At 50.5% G+C, this 19,335-nt stretch overlaps 1 protein-coding gene across 5 annotated transcripts in view; it reads right to left on the bottom strand.

The window, feature by feature from the left end:
• The window catches only part of WHRN (whirlin), a gene marked incomplete at its 5' end in the record, with an annotated part of 87,628 nt that overhangs the window by 15,018 nt on the left and 53,275 nt on the right, over positions 1-19,335 (bottom strand). For 3 of the 5 annotated variants that reach the window (XM_082656655.1, XM_082656656.1, XM_082656657.1), the window contains 4 exons: positions 3,691-3,900; positions 4,697-4,909; positions 6,078-6,114; positions 7,200-7,402. In XM_082656655.1, the coding sequence (XP_082512781.1) occupies positions 3,691-3,900; positions 4,697-4,909; positions 6,078-6,114; positions 7,200-7,402 (663 nt within the window). Of the gene's footprint in view, positions 1-842; positions 903-3,690; positions 3,901-4,696; positions 4,910-6,077; positions 6,115-7,199; positions 7,403-19,335 lie in introns of all 5 variants that reach the window. The other 2 variants (XM_082656653.1, XM_082656654.1) reach the window with 2 other exon arrangements.

Genomic DNA, 19,335 nt, shown 5'->3' with positions numbered 1-19,335 from the left:
TTTGAATCCACATTCCACTGTTCACTAGCTGAGCAATCCTGAACAAGTCACTTCTCTCTAAGCCTCAGTTTTCTTCTCCGTAAAATGAGGATCATAGCAGTACTTGCCACACCTAGTCACGGGGCGGGTCAAAGAAGATACAGTTGGAAAGCATTATCACAGTGTCCTGGAGATGCTTGACAAATGCCAGCCAATATTATAAAGGCCCAAATTATTAATATGGACCAGGCTCTATGCTGAGCACTAGGGATTTGATGGTAACTCCAGACACAGCTGTTGCCCTCAAGCAGCCCACAGTCAAGGCGGGTAACCAGCCAGTCTTGTACAAATTATTGGAATATAATGACACAAGAGCCATAACAGCAAGAAGCCCAAGGGGCTGAAGGAGCCAGAGGCTCAAAGTCACCCTCCCTGCGAGGATCAGGGAAGTCTGCTTGGAAGAGGTGGCATGTGAGCTAAGGGCTGAAGCACACACAGGAGCTAGCCAGGCCATGTGACGTGGGAAGGAGAACACTCCAGACAGACAGATTGTGTGGCATATGTGAAGGCCGAGAGGTCTCTCAACAGCTCCATGGCACAGAAATTATCATCCTCATTTTATAAAACTGAGCTCAGAGAGTTGAAACTACTTCTTGAGGTCACACAGCAAGGAAGTGGCAGAGCTGGATTTGAACAGAGGGCATTCTCACTCCAGAGCCTGAAAAACCTGATGAACTGGCAAACAGGAGAGAGAGTGAGCACCCCGAAGAAGCCCAGCTCCCCACCAGGGCTGGGTGCGGGTGTAAGGAGGTGGGGGGAAGGACCACAGCCCCCTGCCTCTGCCCCAGCTAAGGCACTCCCACAGCCCCCCTTGGCAGGAAGGACGGTACCTCCATCAGGTCTATAAGCCACAGCAGCCGCTCCTGGGGAGGAAGGGTGGGCAAAAGGCAAAAAGAAAAATACATCAAATAAATATTAGGGATGGAGTGGGCACAGCAAACCCCCTTCCCAAACACCCCTCCCCACACACACAAAAAGGCAAAATAAACAAAGAGATTCTCCAAGTCCCTTTCTTCTTTACTTGGGATGCTGTGGGCAAGAATAAAGAAGGGGTGAGGAAACCCCACTGCTACAATCAGCATGGCCTCGTTCTAACTGCCTCCTTGAAGGAAACCAGGGGTTCCTCACTGCTCTGCAGAAATGACACGTGTCCTTAAAAAGGGTCTTCAGGAGATGGTCATGCCCCTGGAGGCAATCCTGGGGCTCTCTAGCAGTTGAGGCTAGGGTCATTATTCCCACTTGGCAGATGGGAAAACTGAGGCTAAGCAAAGGGAAGTGACTTGTCCAAGGTCACACCTGCAACTGAAAGGCAGAGCTGAAGGAGGTCCCTGTTCAGAAGCCTCGATCAGAGAAGACCCAGATTTCAGGGAGGCCCAGGCCCCGTGGTGGCAGAGAAGCTCAGCGTCTGCAAACTGGAGCCCTGGGCTGTGCGTGTGGAGAGCACCCAGGGGGGATGAAGTTTGGAGGGGCAGTGGCAGGTCCTCAGCCCAGTGCTTTCCAGAAGCCACCAAGTGCCTGCAAGGCCCCGGATACAGGGTGGTTTTTCCGGCCAGGCTGGGACGGGTCAGGAAGAACAGAGGTTTCCTCTGCCCTCGGGCTGTGGGCAGCACGTCTGGGATGTTACTCATCCTTTACTCCTCCCAACCAGCTGCCCCAACGCGAGGAGGGAGATGGAGCCACTGCAGATGGAGGCAGCCTTTCCACGTTGCCTCTCCTGCCTGTACGATGTTCTCTTAGCATCCACCTCCAAGGGCTCGCCCTGGTCTTGGTTAGCCCTGATCTGACATGCCCGAGCTATCCAGTGGGTCTCAGACTCATGGTTATTCCCACTTCAGAAGCTGGGAGACCCCTTCCATCTGTCCCATGAACTCCCTGCTCAAAATCATCCCGTGGCCTTCCTGAAGTCTGCCTTTCCCAGGGTGCTCCAATCCACAGAGAGGGTCTCTCCGGCAGGGCAGGGTCAACTGCCACAGCTGGGGCTCAGATGGCCAGGGTCAGTGCTCCCCAGGTGCAGGAGAGACCCCCGGGCTGGGACAGGGTCATGGGAGGCCAGTGCTGAGCTGGGGCCGGGACCCCTGCCCAGAGCCCTTCCTGGGTATAATAGTTACCCTGAGGCGTCTTAGTGCTGCAGCCTGGCCTGCCATCAGGGCCTCGGGCTGCCGTGGCCAGGGCCACCCAGGGCCTCAGGTGATTTAACCTAAACCTCTTGCCTCCCAGGTTAGAACACACCCCATCCCACCCACTGGATTTCTCATCCCTGATTCTAAAGGGACCATCCCAGAATTAGAGTCGGCAATCCTCCAAGTTTTAGAGCAGTGACTGATGTGAAGCCAACACGTGGACATCATCTCGCCAATCTCTGTGGAGTTGGACCCAGAGGGAAATAAACCCTCGGGCCAGGGCCCCCACAGCCTGAAACCAGCTCATCACCTGTGTGCTACATCAGAGCCAAACATGCAGCCCCAGGCAGGAGGCAGCCTCCTCCCTGCCCCAGAAGTGATCTGCTCATCCTGAAGCATGACATCGCCTCCACTGCAGCTGCGTCCAGAGCCAGGAGGAATATGTGGCAGCTTCCTGGTCGCCCCAGGAAGGACGAGGACTCTTGGGGGATGAAGGTGACTTGGGATGGTAGGGATAGGAGGTAGAGGAGTAGAAGTTTCCCCAGAAACTCAGATCCCCAGAGCTAAAAAAAAAAAAAAAAAAAAGCTATATTGGGAGCTGGAGTCCCCAAGGGAAAGGCGCACATGCTCCAGGGCTGTCTCCTGGTGGCTGCAAGCTCACCTGTGCCCACTTACCACCTGTGTCTGCAGGTGGACGTCACTGCACTCTCAGACCTCCTGCTCCCCCAACAGGACAACGAACACAGTCTAACAGAGATTCCACCCGTAAGAGCTCCCAGTTCAGTGTCTGGGAGTAACGGTGTTTAAGGAACTCGACTTCCCCACTCCCTTTCCGCAGCAGAGAGGTGCTGAATGACCGACAGACAGGAAAGGAGAGGATGGGGCCAAGCCGGCTCTCCTGACCTCCAGCTCCGGCTCTCCCGAAGGCACGGACCTTAATAACTGGCTGTTCCCCATGATGGATAAGAAGGCATTCCCTCTGCCCTTTCCTTGCAAAGGCCTCCCGGGGTTAATCTGCCTCTGAGCATGTTGGGGGCAGAGTGACACCATGAGATGGACCAGATGCTTTTCTAGGGGCTGGCGAGTCTGGGAAAAAGTCAGGCTGGGCTTCGGGGCTCCAGAGAATCAGGAGGGTGTGTCTCAGGGAAGATCCCAGTCACGACCACGACCACGAATGCGCTGTGTGGTCTCTCGTGGCATCCTCGCATGGACTGGCATTATTTTTTCTATTTGTCTCATAACCTGTGTTTTTCACCTTTCTCCCCCAGCCTGCACCCTATCCCCCAGACTCTGGGCGCCTGAGGCAGGGCCACAGCTGCCTTGTTCACCTGCTGGCATGCAGCAGGCCCCCAACCATTAGGAGGTTTTCACAGGTGAAAAGACAGGCTCGGAAAGGCAAGAGCTGGCAAGGGCTCGAATCCCAGCACAGACGCCCAGTGCCGGGATTCGAACCTGGAGGGGTCTCACTCCAAAGCCGTTATCTTAACGCCCCTGCTGGCCAGCATCCGGGGACGGGGCAGGGGCAGCTCACCCTGGCTGAGCTGACAGTGGTGGAGGTGCCGTGGCTGCCCGTGGACGAGCCTGTGTCGCTGCAGGAGACCATGGAGTAGGTGTCCCCGGCCACAGGGCTGGGGGGCTGCCGTGCCTTCATTGACTCGATCTCCCGCCTCAGCACCAGGTGGTCGAAGCGGTCCAGGTCTTGCGGGGAGATGGTACCTCTCACCTCAGACAGGAGCAAGAACTGGAGGCAGGGACAAGGCGGGCACTCAGTGGGGAGCTCCACCAGCAGGTGGGACGGCCCCCTGCCACCCCAAATGACCCGCATGCAAACCTGGCCACTGGCCTCCCCTCCTTCACCCTCGGGGCTCCCCACTGTGCTAGGAGAAAAGTCCAAGCACCTTCGCCTGGAGGCCGGGCCCAGCATCATCTGACCCCTGCCTCCATCTCACCACTTCCTCCCCGGCATCTCAGCCTGCACATACGCCTGCAAGTCCCTGAACAGGAAGCCCCTGGCTGTCCCTTCCCCCTCCTCTCCAAACTGCATTTCCTCTGTTAAGTCTTCCCAAATGTAACCTCCCAGTGGATTTAATCACTTCTTCCTCCATGCAGCTTCTGAACCTCAAACAGACTTCCACTAGAGCAGGGTTCTCAAAGAGGGCAGCATGGCACAGTCACTTGGGGGGCTCGTAAAAATTACTGGTGGCCGGCTCCCATCCACAGAGGTGTGCGGTCAGCCGGCCTGCGGTGGGGCTCGAGCATCGCTCTTTAAGAGCAGTCCAGACGCTCTTAAAGCCGCTGTGTTAGGGCCACAATCACAGGGGACCTTAACTGACAGTTTCCCCAGGAGTCTGCGGGCTCCCCCAGGGCAGGGTCTGTCTCGGTCACCAGCCTCCGCCTGGGGTTCAGTTTGGGCCTGACTCTTTGTGGGCTCTCAGGAGAGGAGTGGGGGACAGAGGGCGGCAGGGAAGGATGCGGAGACCCTGAGAGCTGAAGCCAGGCACCCCCAGCCCCGCCTTGCCCGAGGAGGTGCGGGTCACCTTGGCATGGGTGTTGAGCAGCTCAAACAGGGCCATGACGAGGGCGTCCACGGACACGCTGCCGCCGCGGTACTCCTCCAGGTAGTAGGCCATGGTGGCATGCTCCCGCGCGCTCAGCAGGTGCCGTGCCTGCGCCTCCAGCAGCACCCGCGTCTGGTTCCCCAGGCTGCTCAGGGTCACCTGGGAGCCGGCCGGCCCCTTGTAAAACCCCAGCTGAAAGACAGCAAGACAGAGGCCTGGGAATTCAGCGCTGCTCTGGAGGCAAATGGCCAGGCCCAGCCAGCAACCCCCCTGCCGAGGGATGGGGTGGGTCCCTCTGAGGTCTCGGCCCGCATGGGAAAGCTGCAGATGTTACCGCTGTATTCCCAGAGCACGCGGCCTCGTGCAGTTGCAAAGTGCTTTCACGGCTCGTGTAGCACGTTTACATATGTTATCTCATCAGAGCCTTGTCACCATTCAGAGTCGAGCAGTATTATTTTGGTGCCCATTTTACTCTCTAGGTTGAAATATCTTTCTTGGTATGGGGATAATAGTAATTTTATTTCCAAAACATAGCTCAGATCTGCACCCACACACTCCACCCTTCCCGGCACTGCCTCTGCCACCGTCAGCTGTGTCTAAGACGCCATCCGGTCTCCCTCCTTGTCTTTTCTGCCTCTCTCTGTCACCTACACGGAGCTGCTGAGAGGACCTCGTAAAAACACAGATCTCCTCACCTTGCTCCCCTGTTTAAGCCCTTCAGAGGCAACCTATCATTTTAGGTTAGCAGGCAAATCTCTGACACGACCCACTGAGTCCTGTGTGATCTGGCTGTCCCACCAACAAGCCAAGTGTGGCACCTGCCTCAGGGCTCTGGCACATGCAGTGCCCTCTGCCTACGCCATCCCTCTCCTGCTCCTGCCCAGACTTTGATCTCACTAACCTTCACTTCTCGTTCGGTTTACGGCCCAGACACCGTGTCACTACCTCACAGAGTCTTTGCCCTCTCCCTCTGGCCTCTCCCCCAATGTAAACTAGGTGTCTCTGTCATTCTCTCTCATCAGACGCAGCACCTTTCCTGGATGGCACTGAAAGTCTTTTGTGATTAGATACATGTGCAGTTTTGTTTTGTTTTGATGTGTGTCTCCTTCACTGGGGATAACCTCCACCGGGGTGGGGACCTGATCTGTTCCGTTCGTGCCGTTAACCCAGGTGTCCAGGGCGGTACCCAGAACCCGGTGGCACTCACAGACGTGTGTAGGATGGAGGATGGACCGTCAGCGGGCTGACCAGATGAAATGAGATCGTGTCCGTGAGTCTCTCAGCCCCCCTGCCAGGCCCAGAGCTCCCCGCATGGGGAGCTGTGAAGAAGCTGAAGACACCCAGACAGAGAGCAGCCTACCTTGCTGGTCCCCTCTGCTGTGAGATCCCCAGGAAAGCTACGAAGAAAGACGAGCATGTTCAGCCTCATGTCTGAGCGGTTCAAACAGGCACGGGGAAGGGGACGGCTGCTTTGCTGCGGGACGAGCAGAGCTTCGGGAGAACTCTGGCCTGCACTCGCCGGGGCCACTCAAGGGAATATCAACCCCTGGACAGACGGGCAGCTTCTGTCCTCCTGACCGACCATGTGGATGGCATTTCTAAAACCATGCAAGGTGGCATCCTGAGTTGTTTCCAACCCTACAGGGGCCAGGGAGGTAACAAGGAGAGGAGAGACTAGACGGCAACTGCCTCGTGGCCTCAGGGTCAGGCCAACGTTAGGGAGGGTGGGGATGGGGTCAACTGGAGGTGCTGAAGTGCAATGCGCAGGTGCAGCTTGGTTCCCGTCTATTTTCACAAAAAAACGGGGCTCAAGCTGCCAGGATCCCTGATTTTCAAGAAGCAGCCAGAAATCCAGTTTTTTTTCATGGGAAACCAGATGACCTTTTAAATGTTGGTAACTAATTTTTTAAAATGATAATACTGTGCAGGTGAAAGGAAGAGAGGAAGAAGGGAGAAAGAGATGCTCTGGGTGTGTTTGGCTTGGGGGCCACCAGCCAGGCTGAGACTTCTGATGGAAGTCCAAAGGTGACACTTTACATTACTAGCAGCTGCACAGCCACCTGGCAACTGTATCTCACTTTGTGACTCCCAAGGCCCTTTCACCCAAGTGACGCATGGGACCCTCATCCACACACCTGAGACGGGGGCTGGGGTTGTGATTCCCACTCCTCAGACAGAGCAACTGAGGGCCCAAAAGTGAGTTATGTGATTTGCTGGGGGGCAAATAAAGACCGGGAGAGCCGGGTCCTGTGGCTCAGCTTTCCAAGGGAAACCAAGGCCAGGAGGGGACAAGGGATGTGCCCGAGGTCCTGTCCGGCAAACGGAAGGGACCCCGGGGCTGGGACCACAGGCTCTAGGAATCAGCGCAGTCTTCACAGGTCAGGGCATGGTGCATGGCGAAGAGGTGGGAAGGGCTGTTACTGGCTTTCAGAAATGGCCCTGGGGTCCTGGGGCTCAGAGCGAGAGAGCAGGGCAGCCACACCCTGTTGAGTTCGTGGCGGTGTCCCCGATCCGGGAACTGGCAATCCACTTGGTCTTGTCCACGGTGGTTCGGGCACGGGGCAGCCTCCCGACATCCTTCACCGTCAGGATGAGGTGCTGGGATGACTTGAGCAACCTGACCGCTTCGTCGTGCAGGATGTTGAGAAAGCTCTGCCCATTCACCTCCAGAATCTGGTCCCCAACCTGCCAAGACCACAACACAACACAGTCACCTGGGCTGTCTGCAGGACATCGAACGTCAGGGCTTCAGAGCCCCGATCCCAATTCTCCTCCTGGGTAGCCTACCAAGGAGGTCACCGAGCCTCAGAGAGTCTATGCGGGTGCTGGAGGTCATACAGCAGGAGGCTCGAAGAGGTTATGTGAATTCCTGAGGGCCACACAGCAAATCAATAGTAGAACCAACTGTCCGATCCTGATCTTCAACTCATGTTCCTGTCACTGGAAAGGGCCACCTCCCCTCAACTTAGCAATGGCTTTGAGGGATGTGTCTGTGAGATTCCCAAGGGTCCCCTGATCTAGAAAACAAAAGCCATTTCAGAGGCCTGGAGGTGGGTGGAATTGGGGGTAGGATGAGGTGTGAAGGCAGAGTTCCATTATTTTCCTTTTACACTTCTACACTGTTAAAATTTTTTTTTACAAGCATTGTAAATTTTTTTACAAGCTTGTAAAATTTTTACAAGCGTGCATTCTTATATAACCTTAAAGTGTAAACATCATTTTAAGTTACTCAAGAAAAAAGCAATAAATGAGAAAACTAGCCTTCCGTTAAAGGGATAAATATATTGCTTGGATTCTTATGACAAGAAGGCGGTTTGGGGGCTTCCATGGTGGTGCAGTGGTTAAGAATCCGCCTGCCAATGCAGGGGACACGGGTTCAAGCCCCTGGTCTGGGAAGATCCCACGTGCCGCAAAGCAACTAAGCCCGTGCGCCACAACTACTGAGCCTGCACCCTAGAGCCTGCGAGCCACAACTACTGAGCCCACGTGCCATGACTACTGAGCCCGCATGCCACAATTACTGAAGCCCGCGCACCTAGAGCCCGTGCCCGGCAACAAGAGAAGCCACTGCAATGAGAAGCCCGCGCGCAGCAACGAAGACCCAACGCAGCCAAAAATAAATAAAATAAAATAAATAAATTTTAAAAAAGGCAGTTTTATTTTGTAATGTAAGAACATATTTTTTAATGAAAGGAGTAAAAAACAGAGAGAAAACACTAGCCTTCCAATAAACATAAGTATGTGACAAAACCAGAAGAGGTTGGCTGGGAAGCTCTTGCAGTGTGACCTGGAGCATGTCAGAAGGACGTGCAGCATGTTTAAACTCGGAGGTTCAGTGCTTTTCCTCTGTTCACCGATGGGTGACCAGAGGGGGCTGCCCAGGGTCAAAGCCCACCGTGGCCTTGAAGGGCAGCCCCATAATGCCAATTATTTTTTATATTTGTTTATTTATTTATTTATTTGGCTGCGCCGGGTCTTAATTGCAGCACACTGGATCTTCATTGCTGTGTGTGGGATCTTTTAGTGTGGCAGGCAGGCTCCTTAGTTGAGGCTCACAGGCTCCTTAGTTGCGGCTCACCAGCTCCTTAGTTGCAGCACGCATGTGGGATCTAGTTCCTTGACCAGGGATCAAACCCGGGCCCCCTGCATTGGGAGCGTGGAGTCTTAACCGCTGGACCACCAGGGAAGTCCCCATAATGCCAATTATTCCTGGCCGCTTTTCCTTCTCGCCCCGTCCCAGCCTGCTGATGGCACGTGATCACCCCCAGGGGCGTTTTCCAGCGTTTTTCAAAGCAGAATTTGGAAAAGGTGAGCCAATTGGGAATTTGGAAGAAAAAGAGAATAAGATGTGATGATGAGGCTGAGAACTGAAACCCTGGTCCCCATTTTCTCATCTTTTCTCGAACCCCTCACCTGCTGTTGGGGAGTTTCCAGAACAGAAAGTGGTTACAAATTCAGACTTTCCGACCCTCCTCTGCACCAGCGTTGATGTGCTCAGAGAAGGCCCACTGCATCTTTGCCTCCACAACCCCATTCAACATTTCCTGCACACCTACTACGTGCCAGGCTCTGAGCTGGGGCACCACCCACAGCCAGACAGATCACATCCTGCTCTCAGGGTGCTCAGTGGGCTCCGTTTTGTGCTATAATTGGGTTTTCCCACCAGCCTCTCCACGCTATGTCCCCAAGGCCCGGCACACAGTGGGAATGCAATAAAAATTCATCAAATGAATGAAGAGTCAGACACCAGTCCCTCCATTCCCAGATCCAGGACCATCTCTGCTGCAGCTCAGTGGGGACTAACACATGACACCAGCCCGGGGCCCCAAGTTTCAAACCACTTTTAACCAGATGCTGACTGTATGTCAAGAACCTTGTCTGTCCCTTTACATAGTTTTCCTTATTTAATACCTTCAGTATCCTGCCGAGTAGGTGTCATTGCTCTGCATCTCACCAGAGAGAAGACAGAGGCTCAGAGAGGTTAAGTAAATAGTTTGTGGTCACAGAGCTAGTGAAGAGGACAGCTAGGGTGTAAACCCAGGTCAGGTCCCAAGGCCCTAGTGCTTTCTACTACTGGGCTGCTCTCGGGCTTCAGATCCAGCATGTCCAAAGCCTGCCATTCCTCCCTACACCTGCAGCATCCAGCTCTGAACACCCACCCCCATCATAAACTCTGCCTTTATTCCCTGAGTAGACTCTCCAGGAAGTCTCACCTTCCTCCTCTCCCATCGGTCCCCTAACCTGGGTCCCCACCTGCTCATACCTGAGCTCCTGAGCTGGCATCCTCCTCCGTGCATTAACTTCTAAACTGGCCTCAGACCTAGCACCCGATTAATGTTTCTTCAACTTTTTGCTTTCATGATATCCTTCCTGGCTTAAAAACCTCAACAACCCCTACAATCCAGGAGGCAGCGTAACGCTATGGTTAAGGGTTTCAAAGACCATCAGATTCAGGTCCAAATCCTGGCTCTGCTACTTTCATGTCACATGAGCTCAAGCAAATTCCCCAATGAGCTTTTGTCCCTTAGTTTCCTCTGGTGTAAAATGGGGAATCCTAGCCCAGGATTGCCCTGCAAAATCTCTATAGTCATCAGCATGTGTTTCCCAACGCCACCAGCAATATCAACAAATTTTTTCTCTCTTTCTGCATCTTTGAGCTCCCTAGTTGAGAAACTGGGGTCCCTGAGAACTTAGGCAACCCCAGCTGGTTTCCTTGTAAAGAGCTAGAGGTGAGACCCAACACCCGATTCGGGGCTTGGCACACAGCAAGTGCTCAATAAGTGCTTGTGCACGGAGGTATGGATTTCGCCACTTCCCACTGTGCCTCTCTCCCAGCTGGTGTTCCCCGATGCTGAGAAGCAGAGCTGTGTCAAAGGAGAGCTTCGCAGACAGGCATTCGGGCATTACTGAGGGCGGAGGGATGCTCTCAAGGCAAGGACGGCCCCCTCGGCCCACATCATCACAGTCTCCCTGAGTAGCGGCTCTACCTCTCCCCTCTGCCCCTGGTTGTCCCCCCACAGATCCGAGCTGGAGCCAGGCTGTACTCTTCATCTGCTGAAGTGCTCTGTTTCCTTAAGTATCCCTCTCAATAGCTTTGGCTTTTGTTAAGCTAAGGAAGTCCATTTCAGTCTTTTCCACACACTTTATTTCATCCCAGCAGTTTAATTAAAGGAAGTAACATCTGAGAGACCAGATAAGTGAGGGCATCCTTTCGTGAGCAAGTCTCTCCCTACAGGTCCAGGCCTGGGGGAAGCAACTCAATTCTACAAGCACCTACCTGGCCCCTCACAGCGAGGCTGGAGAAGCAGGCAATGTCCCAAATATTGCATGGGACGTATGCACACTAAAAAAGGTATTCGCTCTTCAGCTGGAACTCAGATTTAAACGGTGGCCTGTATTTTTATTCGCTAAATCTGGCAACACTGAGGTCGGGGTGTCAGTAGCCTCTGGGGGCAATGGTTCTTGGGGGGGGGGGTGTACCGATTTAGTGCTATGGTTTCCAAACTTCAGTTACTCTCCCTTCCCTGAGCCGGGCACCTGTTATTTATGCAGTGCTGTGAATCACCGGCACACGTTTACTGCAGCCTCCTCGTAAACATTAACATCCACGAAATCAAAGGTCTGCTGTGCTAATCACATGTCCCCCTAATGTCTGCTGAATGAATCCCTACCCGATCTGTGAGTCAGTGTGGGGTTCATGTGCAATCCACTTGGGGAACAGGTGTGAAGTAGGAGTCACACTCTGGAAACCCCAACTTAATGGGGGGTTACGTGAGCCCATCTTCCCCATCTCTTTCCATCCTCTCCTATCTTTCTTCTTCTTTCAGAGCCTGTTTTAAAACTGAAGCTCTAGACGGGGCTGTCTCCACGCAGCCCTCTGCAGCATCTGAGCTGGTCTGAGTGACTCCCATTTCTGTGTCCAGCTCTCTCTCTCATTCCCTCTACTTGTTGAAAAGCTTCCCGAGGTCCGGGAGCCCTGTCAGAACAGGCGTCTGCACGTTCACTGTCATTCAGAATTCACAAGCCACGTTCAAATAAATCCAGCGTCTCACGTGCTGCTCACAGCAGCCCCAGGCCAGCAGGCTGTGGAGTCCCGTCCCTACGGTCCAACAGAAAGATGCCCGTCGTTCTGAAGCCAGGCAGCCATGACACAGGGGCTGTGCGGTCCTGCACCGCTCAAGTACACTCCTCGTCTGTAAAAGGCACATGATACTGCCCGCCTTTTCCAGGTCTCTGAGAAGCAAGTGGGACCACTCAGCACAGAGCCTGACACTCGAAAGGCTTTCGAGAGATTTTCATTCACTTCCCTTCCAAATGGCGGGGACAGGTTGACATGTCAACTTGCTCAAGGTCATGGTCACACGTGGACGGTGAGCCAGCATTGGAGCCCAGCCTCTGCCCTATTATCCCCCAACCCTGTGCCACCTTTATCCCACACAGTGTCTGGCACGCAGAAGGCATTTAGTAAACGGGAAGGGATTGCAGAGACCCCTCCTCTCTACTCTCCCATGCTCACTTCCACTTACTTCCCCTTTTCCTCTGGTTTGTGCAACGTGAAGTCCAGGTGGAGTGTTTAAAGGTCTTCATCTGGCTCTTCTCCTAAAGCACTCCCCCTCCCACACACACACAAAATACCTAAGAGCTCTCCGTGTTCATTCATTGAAATGTTACTCTCTCCTTCCCACGGTAGCCAGCTCTGAGTTAGATAACCCGGGCGGGGGCGGGGGGGGAGGGCAGATTTAAGGCAAAAAGGAAAAAGGAAAGCGTGGCTACTGTCAGGCCTCCCAAGGTCCCCTACATATGGGGAGACAGACAGCACAGGGACGTGTCAGGGACCACAGAGCGAGGCAACAGCAAAGCCCAGACCCTGAGGCTGATTAACCAAGAAAACACCCACCAGCCCAGAGCTGTCAGGACGCAACCCCCTGGAGAAGGGAGAGACAGGAGCAGAGTGTGACTGAGTGTCTAATATTTGCTCAGCTTTCCGACAGGCGCCGTGGGGAGGACGTAGAAGGATGAACAAATAAAGGAGTCTTTCTTTTATTTGTCAACACGGGCGTCCTATTCATCACCAGTGATGAAGGAGCAGAGGGTGGAGAGCGGGAGTACTCTTCATTTTAAGGCAGAGGAAAGACTCCTCCAACATCCACAGCCATCGAGTGACAGGCTCGGGTCCGGGATGCTCCGAGGAGAGAGCAAAGGGACTTTAACGAGGACAGGACACTGATTTTCCCCTGAACTTGGCCAGCCAACCACCAGGAAGCAGGAATTCACTCCCCCTGGGTCTGAGGCCCCTGGAGCAGTGGAAAGAGCTCAGCAGGCTTAGGAGTGAGCTGGCCTTGGTAATGACCCCCTCTTACTCCTTAAGAGACTTGGGGAAAATAATGTTACCGCTCTAGGCCTTGCTTCCCTCAAAACGGGATAAGACCAGCATCTGTGAAGAGTGGTACACCAACTAAATGAGAAGCCATTTGCCGTGTGGTTACTGAGCACAGACCCAGGGGTCTTGTCCTCGGGATCTAATTCCAGGCTCTGCCACTTCCCAGCTGTGTGACCTCGGGTAATTTCCCGGCCCTCTCTGTGGCTCAGTTACCTTCTCTGGAAAATGGGAAAAGCATCAGTGCCTACCTCATAGGTCTGAGGATTAAACGAGTTAATACCCTCTCCACTGGATCCCCAGCACCTAAAACAGCACCTGGCACATGGTAGGTGCTCAATGAATATTTATGGAATGAACACATACAAAGCAGATAAAACAGTATCCAGCATACAGTAAGTCCTCAATAAATGTTAGCTGCGTTTTTGAAAACCATGTTTACCCTTAAAGTGACCCTTGGTCACTCACCAACCAAATATTGCAATTCTGCCTCCTCTGAGTCTCTCAAAGCCATACCCTCCGCCTTTCCACCTTCCCTGTCAACACTCACACGTGATGGCCACACCCACGAGGCACATATTTTTATCCCCATCTTACAGATGAGGGGCTGAGGCCAGCAAGTGAAGTGACAAGAGCTGGGATTTGGCCTTCGTTCTGCCAGGCTGCCAAACCTCTGCTCGAACCAGTATTGGCTCCTCCTCGAGGAAAAACCAGCCTATCCTTCCACCTCTGACATGACCTCTCAGGCCCGGGCATTCTGACATGCACACAGTAGGTGCTCTGTTCTTGCCTGCTGCAAGGAACAAACGAGCCCAACGAACCCATGGAAGGATGGCAGCAGGGCTGAGCTCTCACATCAGAGGGAGGCAGGGGAGAAACCTGCCAACCACTCGACCCCTGTGCTGAGCTGGCAGGCAGGAATCCATCCTCTCTGGATGTGCACACCGGTGGGAGCCTTGCTGGGCCAGGGCCTCCTTCTTCACCACCTTCCCAAGACTTTATTGAAATGGATTTTGCGGCTTCAAATGAGGACCCCGCTGACTGTAGCATTACCACAACGAAAATTCAAATTCTACTGAAGAGTTTTATTGCAATTATGAATCTTTAACAGTCTTCCATGTCAGGTTTAAAACTTTAATGGGCTTGTTTTCTTTCTTGCTTTTTTTTTTTTTTTTTTTTTTTTGGTGAGCAATGCAGTTTTAATGAGATAACATTAGTTTCTTCCAACAGTTCAGAAGTCAGTAAACCTTGTCTGTATTTTTTTGAAAAAGGTCAAGGTAAATGCTCAGAAGGTTCCTAGAACAAGCAAGCTGTGGGTGAGGGCTGGGTCTGGGTGAGCTCATCACACAACCCTCTCTGGTAAACCTTGCTCTCACAAGGCAGAACCCACTCGGACATGCCACGGATGGAACTGGCGGACCTGGTGCCTTCTGACTTCCTTCTGGTTCCTTCTTCTCACACTAACACGTCCATTGTCAGTCCTTGCTTACTCTATTCAGGACATGGGCAGCCCTCAAAGAAGGCCTGCTCTAACCCCCAGGTCATCAGTGGAAAAACTGAGGCCCAGAGAGGGGAAAGGACTTGCCCAAGGTCATACTTTGAGTCAACGGTGGAATGAGGGCAGAGAAGCCACTCCTGAGCTCTTCTCACAGGACAGTTTGGCTTTCAAGCAAACACATCAGAGCACTTACAACGGTCAAACCCAGGAGGAATAACAGCTATGGAACCCCTTGAGCACCTCGCTCAGGCCAGTGGCCTCGTACAGTTTGGCTCTACACTTAATAAGCACCACCTGAGGCATGGAATGGTCTAGCCTGTTCTATAGATGAGGGCAGTGAGGTTCAGAGAGGTGAAGTCACTTGCCCAAGGACACCCAGCAGTCAAATAGCAGAGCAAGATATGAACCCAGCCCAACTGCTATTCTGAGCCTGACTTGTATCTGCCTGCTCAACATTTCAACTCAGGTGATGCAAAGGCACTCTAAACCAGCACTGTCCGAAAGAACTTTCTGCAGTACCAGCCCCAAAGCTCTCATCATAGCTCGAGACCATGCTGGGCTGTAAGCACTGAGTTCAGGGCCAGAGTCCTGCACCCCCCTTGCATGGCACATGGGAGGCACCCCACCAATGCCTGACAGAATCAGTAACTTGTGAATAAACAATTAGATGAATGGATGAACAAATACACGAACAAGCAAGCTAGTCCCCTTGCCCTTTCTGGTTTCTGTAGACAGGCAAGAGACATTTTCCATTTACGTAAAGGTCTAGTTTGACAAGGCCAGGGCATGGAGGGAGGCTGGGTACTTGCAGCAGCCTGGCTCTGCACTGCAGCAGGGAAAAAACATCCAATTTGTCAATCACAAGTAAGGGAAAGAGGTAAAAACACAAACCACAATTTAGTTTTGGCTGGAATTTCACTCTGGGAAATGGTGCGCATGTATCCAGCCCTTCATTTTGGAAGAGAGAAAACTGGGGTGAGGGGTAGAGAAAATATGTCATGGGTCTGAGGCCTCCTGGTAAGTTGGGGTAAAGCTGGCCTGGAACTAGCCCTCTCACCTGCGTTGTGCTGTTCCACAGACCTGTAAAAATCAGTGAGTTCTCAAGTTCAAGCCTTCATATACACAGAGTGACCAATCAGAAGAGGTAGAGTATATGCTCTGTGCTCTATACTCTACATTTATAATGGTGACAGAAGAGAGAAAACAGGAATCAACTTAACAGGAAATGTGCAACACACATGTGAAGAAAACTTATAACACTCAAAATGGACTCAACAAATAGGAAAAGAAAAAAAAGAGATGGCCTGTTGTTGGAAAGGATTCAGCATCATTAGGATGTTAATTCTCTCTCATTTGAATATTTAACATTATCCCCATAAAAACACAACCAAGCTTTTGTTAGATAAGCTGACATAAAAAGTTCATGTGAAAAAATAAAACTGCACATGGAAGAACCCAATCTGAAAATGTTACATAGTGTATGATTCCAACCACGTGACATTCTGGAAAAGGCGAAACTAGAGACAGTAAAAAGATCAGTGGTTTGCCAGGGGTTTGGGGAAGGAATGGCGGGATGAACAGGCAGAACACACAGGATTTTTAGGGCAGTGAAACTATTCCTATGATACTGGAATGGTGGATACATTTCAGTATACATTTGTTGAAACCCATAGAATGTACAATACCAAGAGTGAACCCTAATGTAAACTATGGATTTTAGTTAATAATAATGTATCATAATGTGGCTCATCACTGTAATAAAAGTACCACACTCATGAAAGATGTTAATAATAAGGAAAATTGTGTGTGAAAAGGGTGGATGGAGAAGGGGTATATGAAAACTCTATACTCTCTGCTTAATTTTTTTTAATCAACCTAAAATTACTGTAAAAATGAATCTGTTAATTTTTAATAATAATTTTTAATTAAAAAATCAAACTACGAGAACAGCTATGAAAACCCTGATACGGAATTGCTACAGGAGGAGGTACCAGATGCTAAATCCTGCTCTAAAGCCTCTGCAATTAAACTGTGGGGGACTGACCCGTGAGCAGATGGACAGACAGGGAAACAGGCTAGAAATAGGCCCAAGGACACACAGGAATGTAGTACATGACAAAGGTGGCATCACAAATCATTGTGGTGAAGATGGGCTTTTAATACATAGCACTAGGATAACTATGTAGCCATTTGGAAACAGATAAAATTTGATCCATATCTTATTCTGCACACAAGAATAAATCAGATCTGCATGGAGTTCAGGGCCAGTGTGCTAATCAGAGCTTTAAAAAGAAAAATGTATTTACAAGTATTAAAAGAAAAAAAAGGATAAAATGCTCTATACCTAAGAAAGGTTTTCTAAAGAGACCTCAAATTCAACAGAAGAAAGAACTGGTAATTAAACTAAATGATAATTAAAAAAACTTGCACATTGGGGAAAAAAAAACCTCTATAAGCAAAGTTGAAAGAAAATGACAACCAAGGAGAAAACATTTGTAATACATGTCACAGATAAAGGGCTAGTAAGCCTTAATATATAAAGAATTCTTAAATTTTAGGGGGAAAAGTCCAAAATCTTGACAACAGAAGGATAATAAAAGACACATCCAAGTTACAAGAAGACATAAAAATGGTCCATAAACATATTAAAAGATGTTCAATTTCACTCATAAGAAAATTACAAATTAAGCTACATCAAGATACCCTTTCTCACCTATCAGATAGGAAACAATTAAAAACTTGACAGCACCTGTCGGGCATGCTCAGACAAGGCTGGTGGGAATTCAGGATGGAACAACTCTTATGGAGTGGGATGTTGCAATATTGACCAACTATATATGTATTTACCCTTTGACACAGAAATCCCAACTCTAGAAATTTACCCTGAAGATACACTTCCCAAAGTGACAAAATACATATACATGGAGTTACCCACTGCATCATTGTTTGTAACTGTAAAATACTGAAAACAATCTAAGCTCCCAGACAGAGGACAACAGCTGAATAAAGTACAGCAAAGCCACACAGTGGAGTACTATGCAGGTGTAAAAAAGAATGACAGAGACTTCTGTGCAATGACATGCAGTGACTTCCAGGATGCTAAATGTTTAAAAATTAACTGAAAAAGAATATCTATCGCATACTACCTTTTATATGAGAAAGGCAAAAGAACATATACATGTATCTGCTTATTCTTGCACAAAGAAACAGAAATAAGCCAGAAATTAGCTTATTTAGTTGTCTTGCGAGAAGTGGTGGGGGTGGGTAGAAGGGATGTGCGGGAGAAGTAATACTCTGAGTATGTTTTTTAGGTACAGTTTTGATGTTTTTGTTATTCAAAAAGTAAAATTAAATCAATAAAGATGTGGGGAAACCCTACTGAATTCCAGCAGAAACAAATGAACCTATTTCAAATCAATAACAGAACTAAGGTGAAGGGGAAAAAGGAAATAACCCAAGTAACACAGTACTTTGACTATAAACACTCAGTTTACAGACAAAATGTACTGCAAACAAATCAGAAACACAACTTAGTGGGTTCGTTTTCCAGTGGTATGTATGTGGCAACTGCAAAACTACTTTTGTATCTTGTGCGACTGGGCAAATGATAAATATAATGCACCATCTAGACAAGAACCAAGAACCTCCCTCAGGGCCAGCACTGTGCTAGGTGTTGGGGATACAGTATGTACTGGACTGTATTAGTACCCTATAGCTGCTGTGACAAATTATCACAACCTTAGTGGCTTAAAAGGACATAAATTTATTATCTTACTGTTCTCAAGGTCAGAAATCCAGCATGGGTCTCACTGGACTAAGACTAAGATGTCAGCAGGGCTGAGTTCCTTTCTGGAGGCTCTAAGACACAATCCACTGCCTTGCCTTTTCCAAGCTTCTAGAGGCCACCCACATTCCTTGGCTGTGGCCCCATTCCTCCATCCTCAAAGACAGCATCTTTGTGTTAAATCCTTCTCATACAGTCATCTTCCTTGTTCTCTCTTATTATTCTCTCCTCCACTTTTTTTTTTTTTTTTGCGGTACGCGGGCCTCTCACTGTTGAGGCCTCTCCCGTTGAGGGGCACAGGCTCCGGACGCGCAGGCTCAGCGGCCATGGCTCATGGGCCCAGCCGCTCCACGGCATGTGGGATCTTCCCGGACTGGAGCACGAACCCGTGTCCCCTGCATCGGCAGGCGGACTCTCAACCACTGCGCCACCAGGGAAACCCCTCTCTCCTCCACTTTTAAGGCCTCTTGTGATTACACTGGGCCCACCTGGATAATCCAGAATCATCTCTCTATGTCAAAGTTAGCTGATCAGGAACCTTAATCTCATCTGTAATCTTAACTCCCCTTTGTCATATAACCTAACATATTCACAGGTTCTGGGGATCAGGATGTAGACATCTTTGGGGCTCATTATTCTGCTTACCACATGGGTGGCACTCAAAACACGGTGGCACTCGTGGTTAGCCATTAGCCAAAAAGAACCAAACACTAAAAGGCTTTCACCAGCCCATCTGGGTGAGAAAGTGTAACAGGGCATCTGGCATTTTGCCAGCTGGAGCACACTGGTTCAAACTTGCTAAGAAGTATTTGACAAAGTGGTACAAAACTTTTGCAACTCTACTTCTAGGAATTAACCCCAAGAAAATCATCAAGACTATGCAAAACAAAAAGTTTCAAAAATAATTTGGACCCCCCCCTCTTAAATGTCTATGAATGTCTGTGATTCATAGATATACC

Source organism: Grampus griseus (genome assembly GCF_964374135.1).
Source record: "Grampus griseus genome assembly, chromosome: 6".
Taxonomy (NCBI): domain Eukaryota; kingdom Metazoa; phylum Chordata; class Mammalia; order Artiodactyla; family Delphinidae; genus Grampus; species Grampus griseus.
Note: the sequence above shows the minus strand (reverse complement) of the source record. Positions and strands in the feature narration are given on the sequence as shown.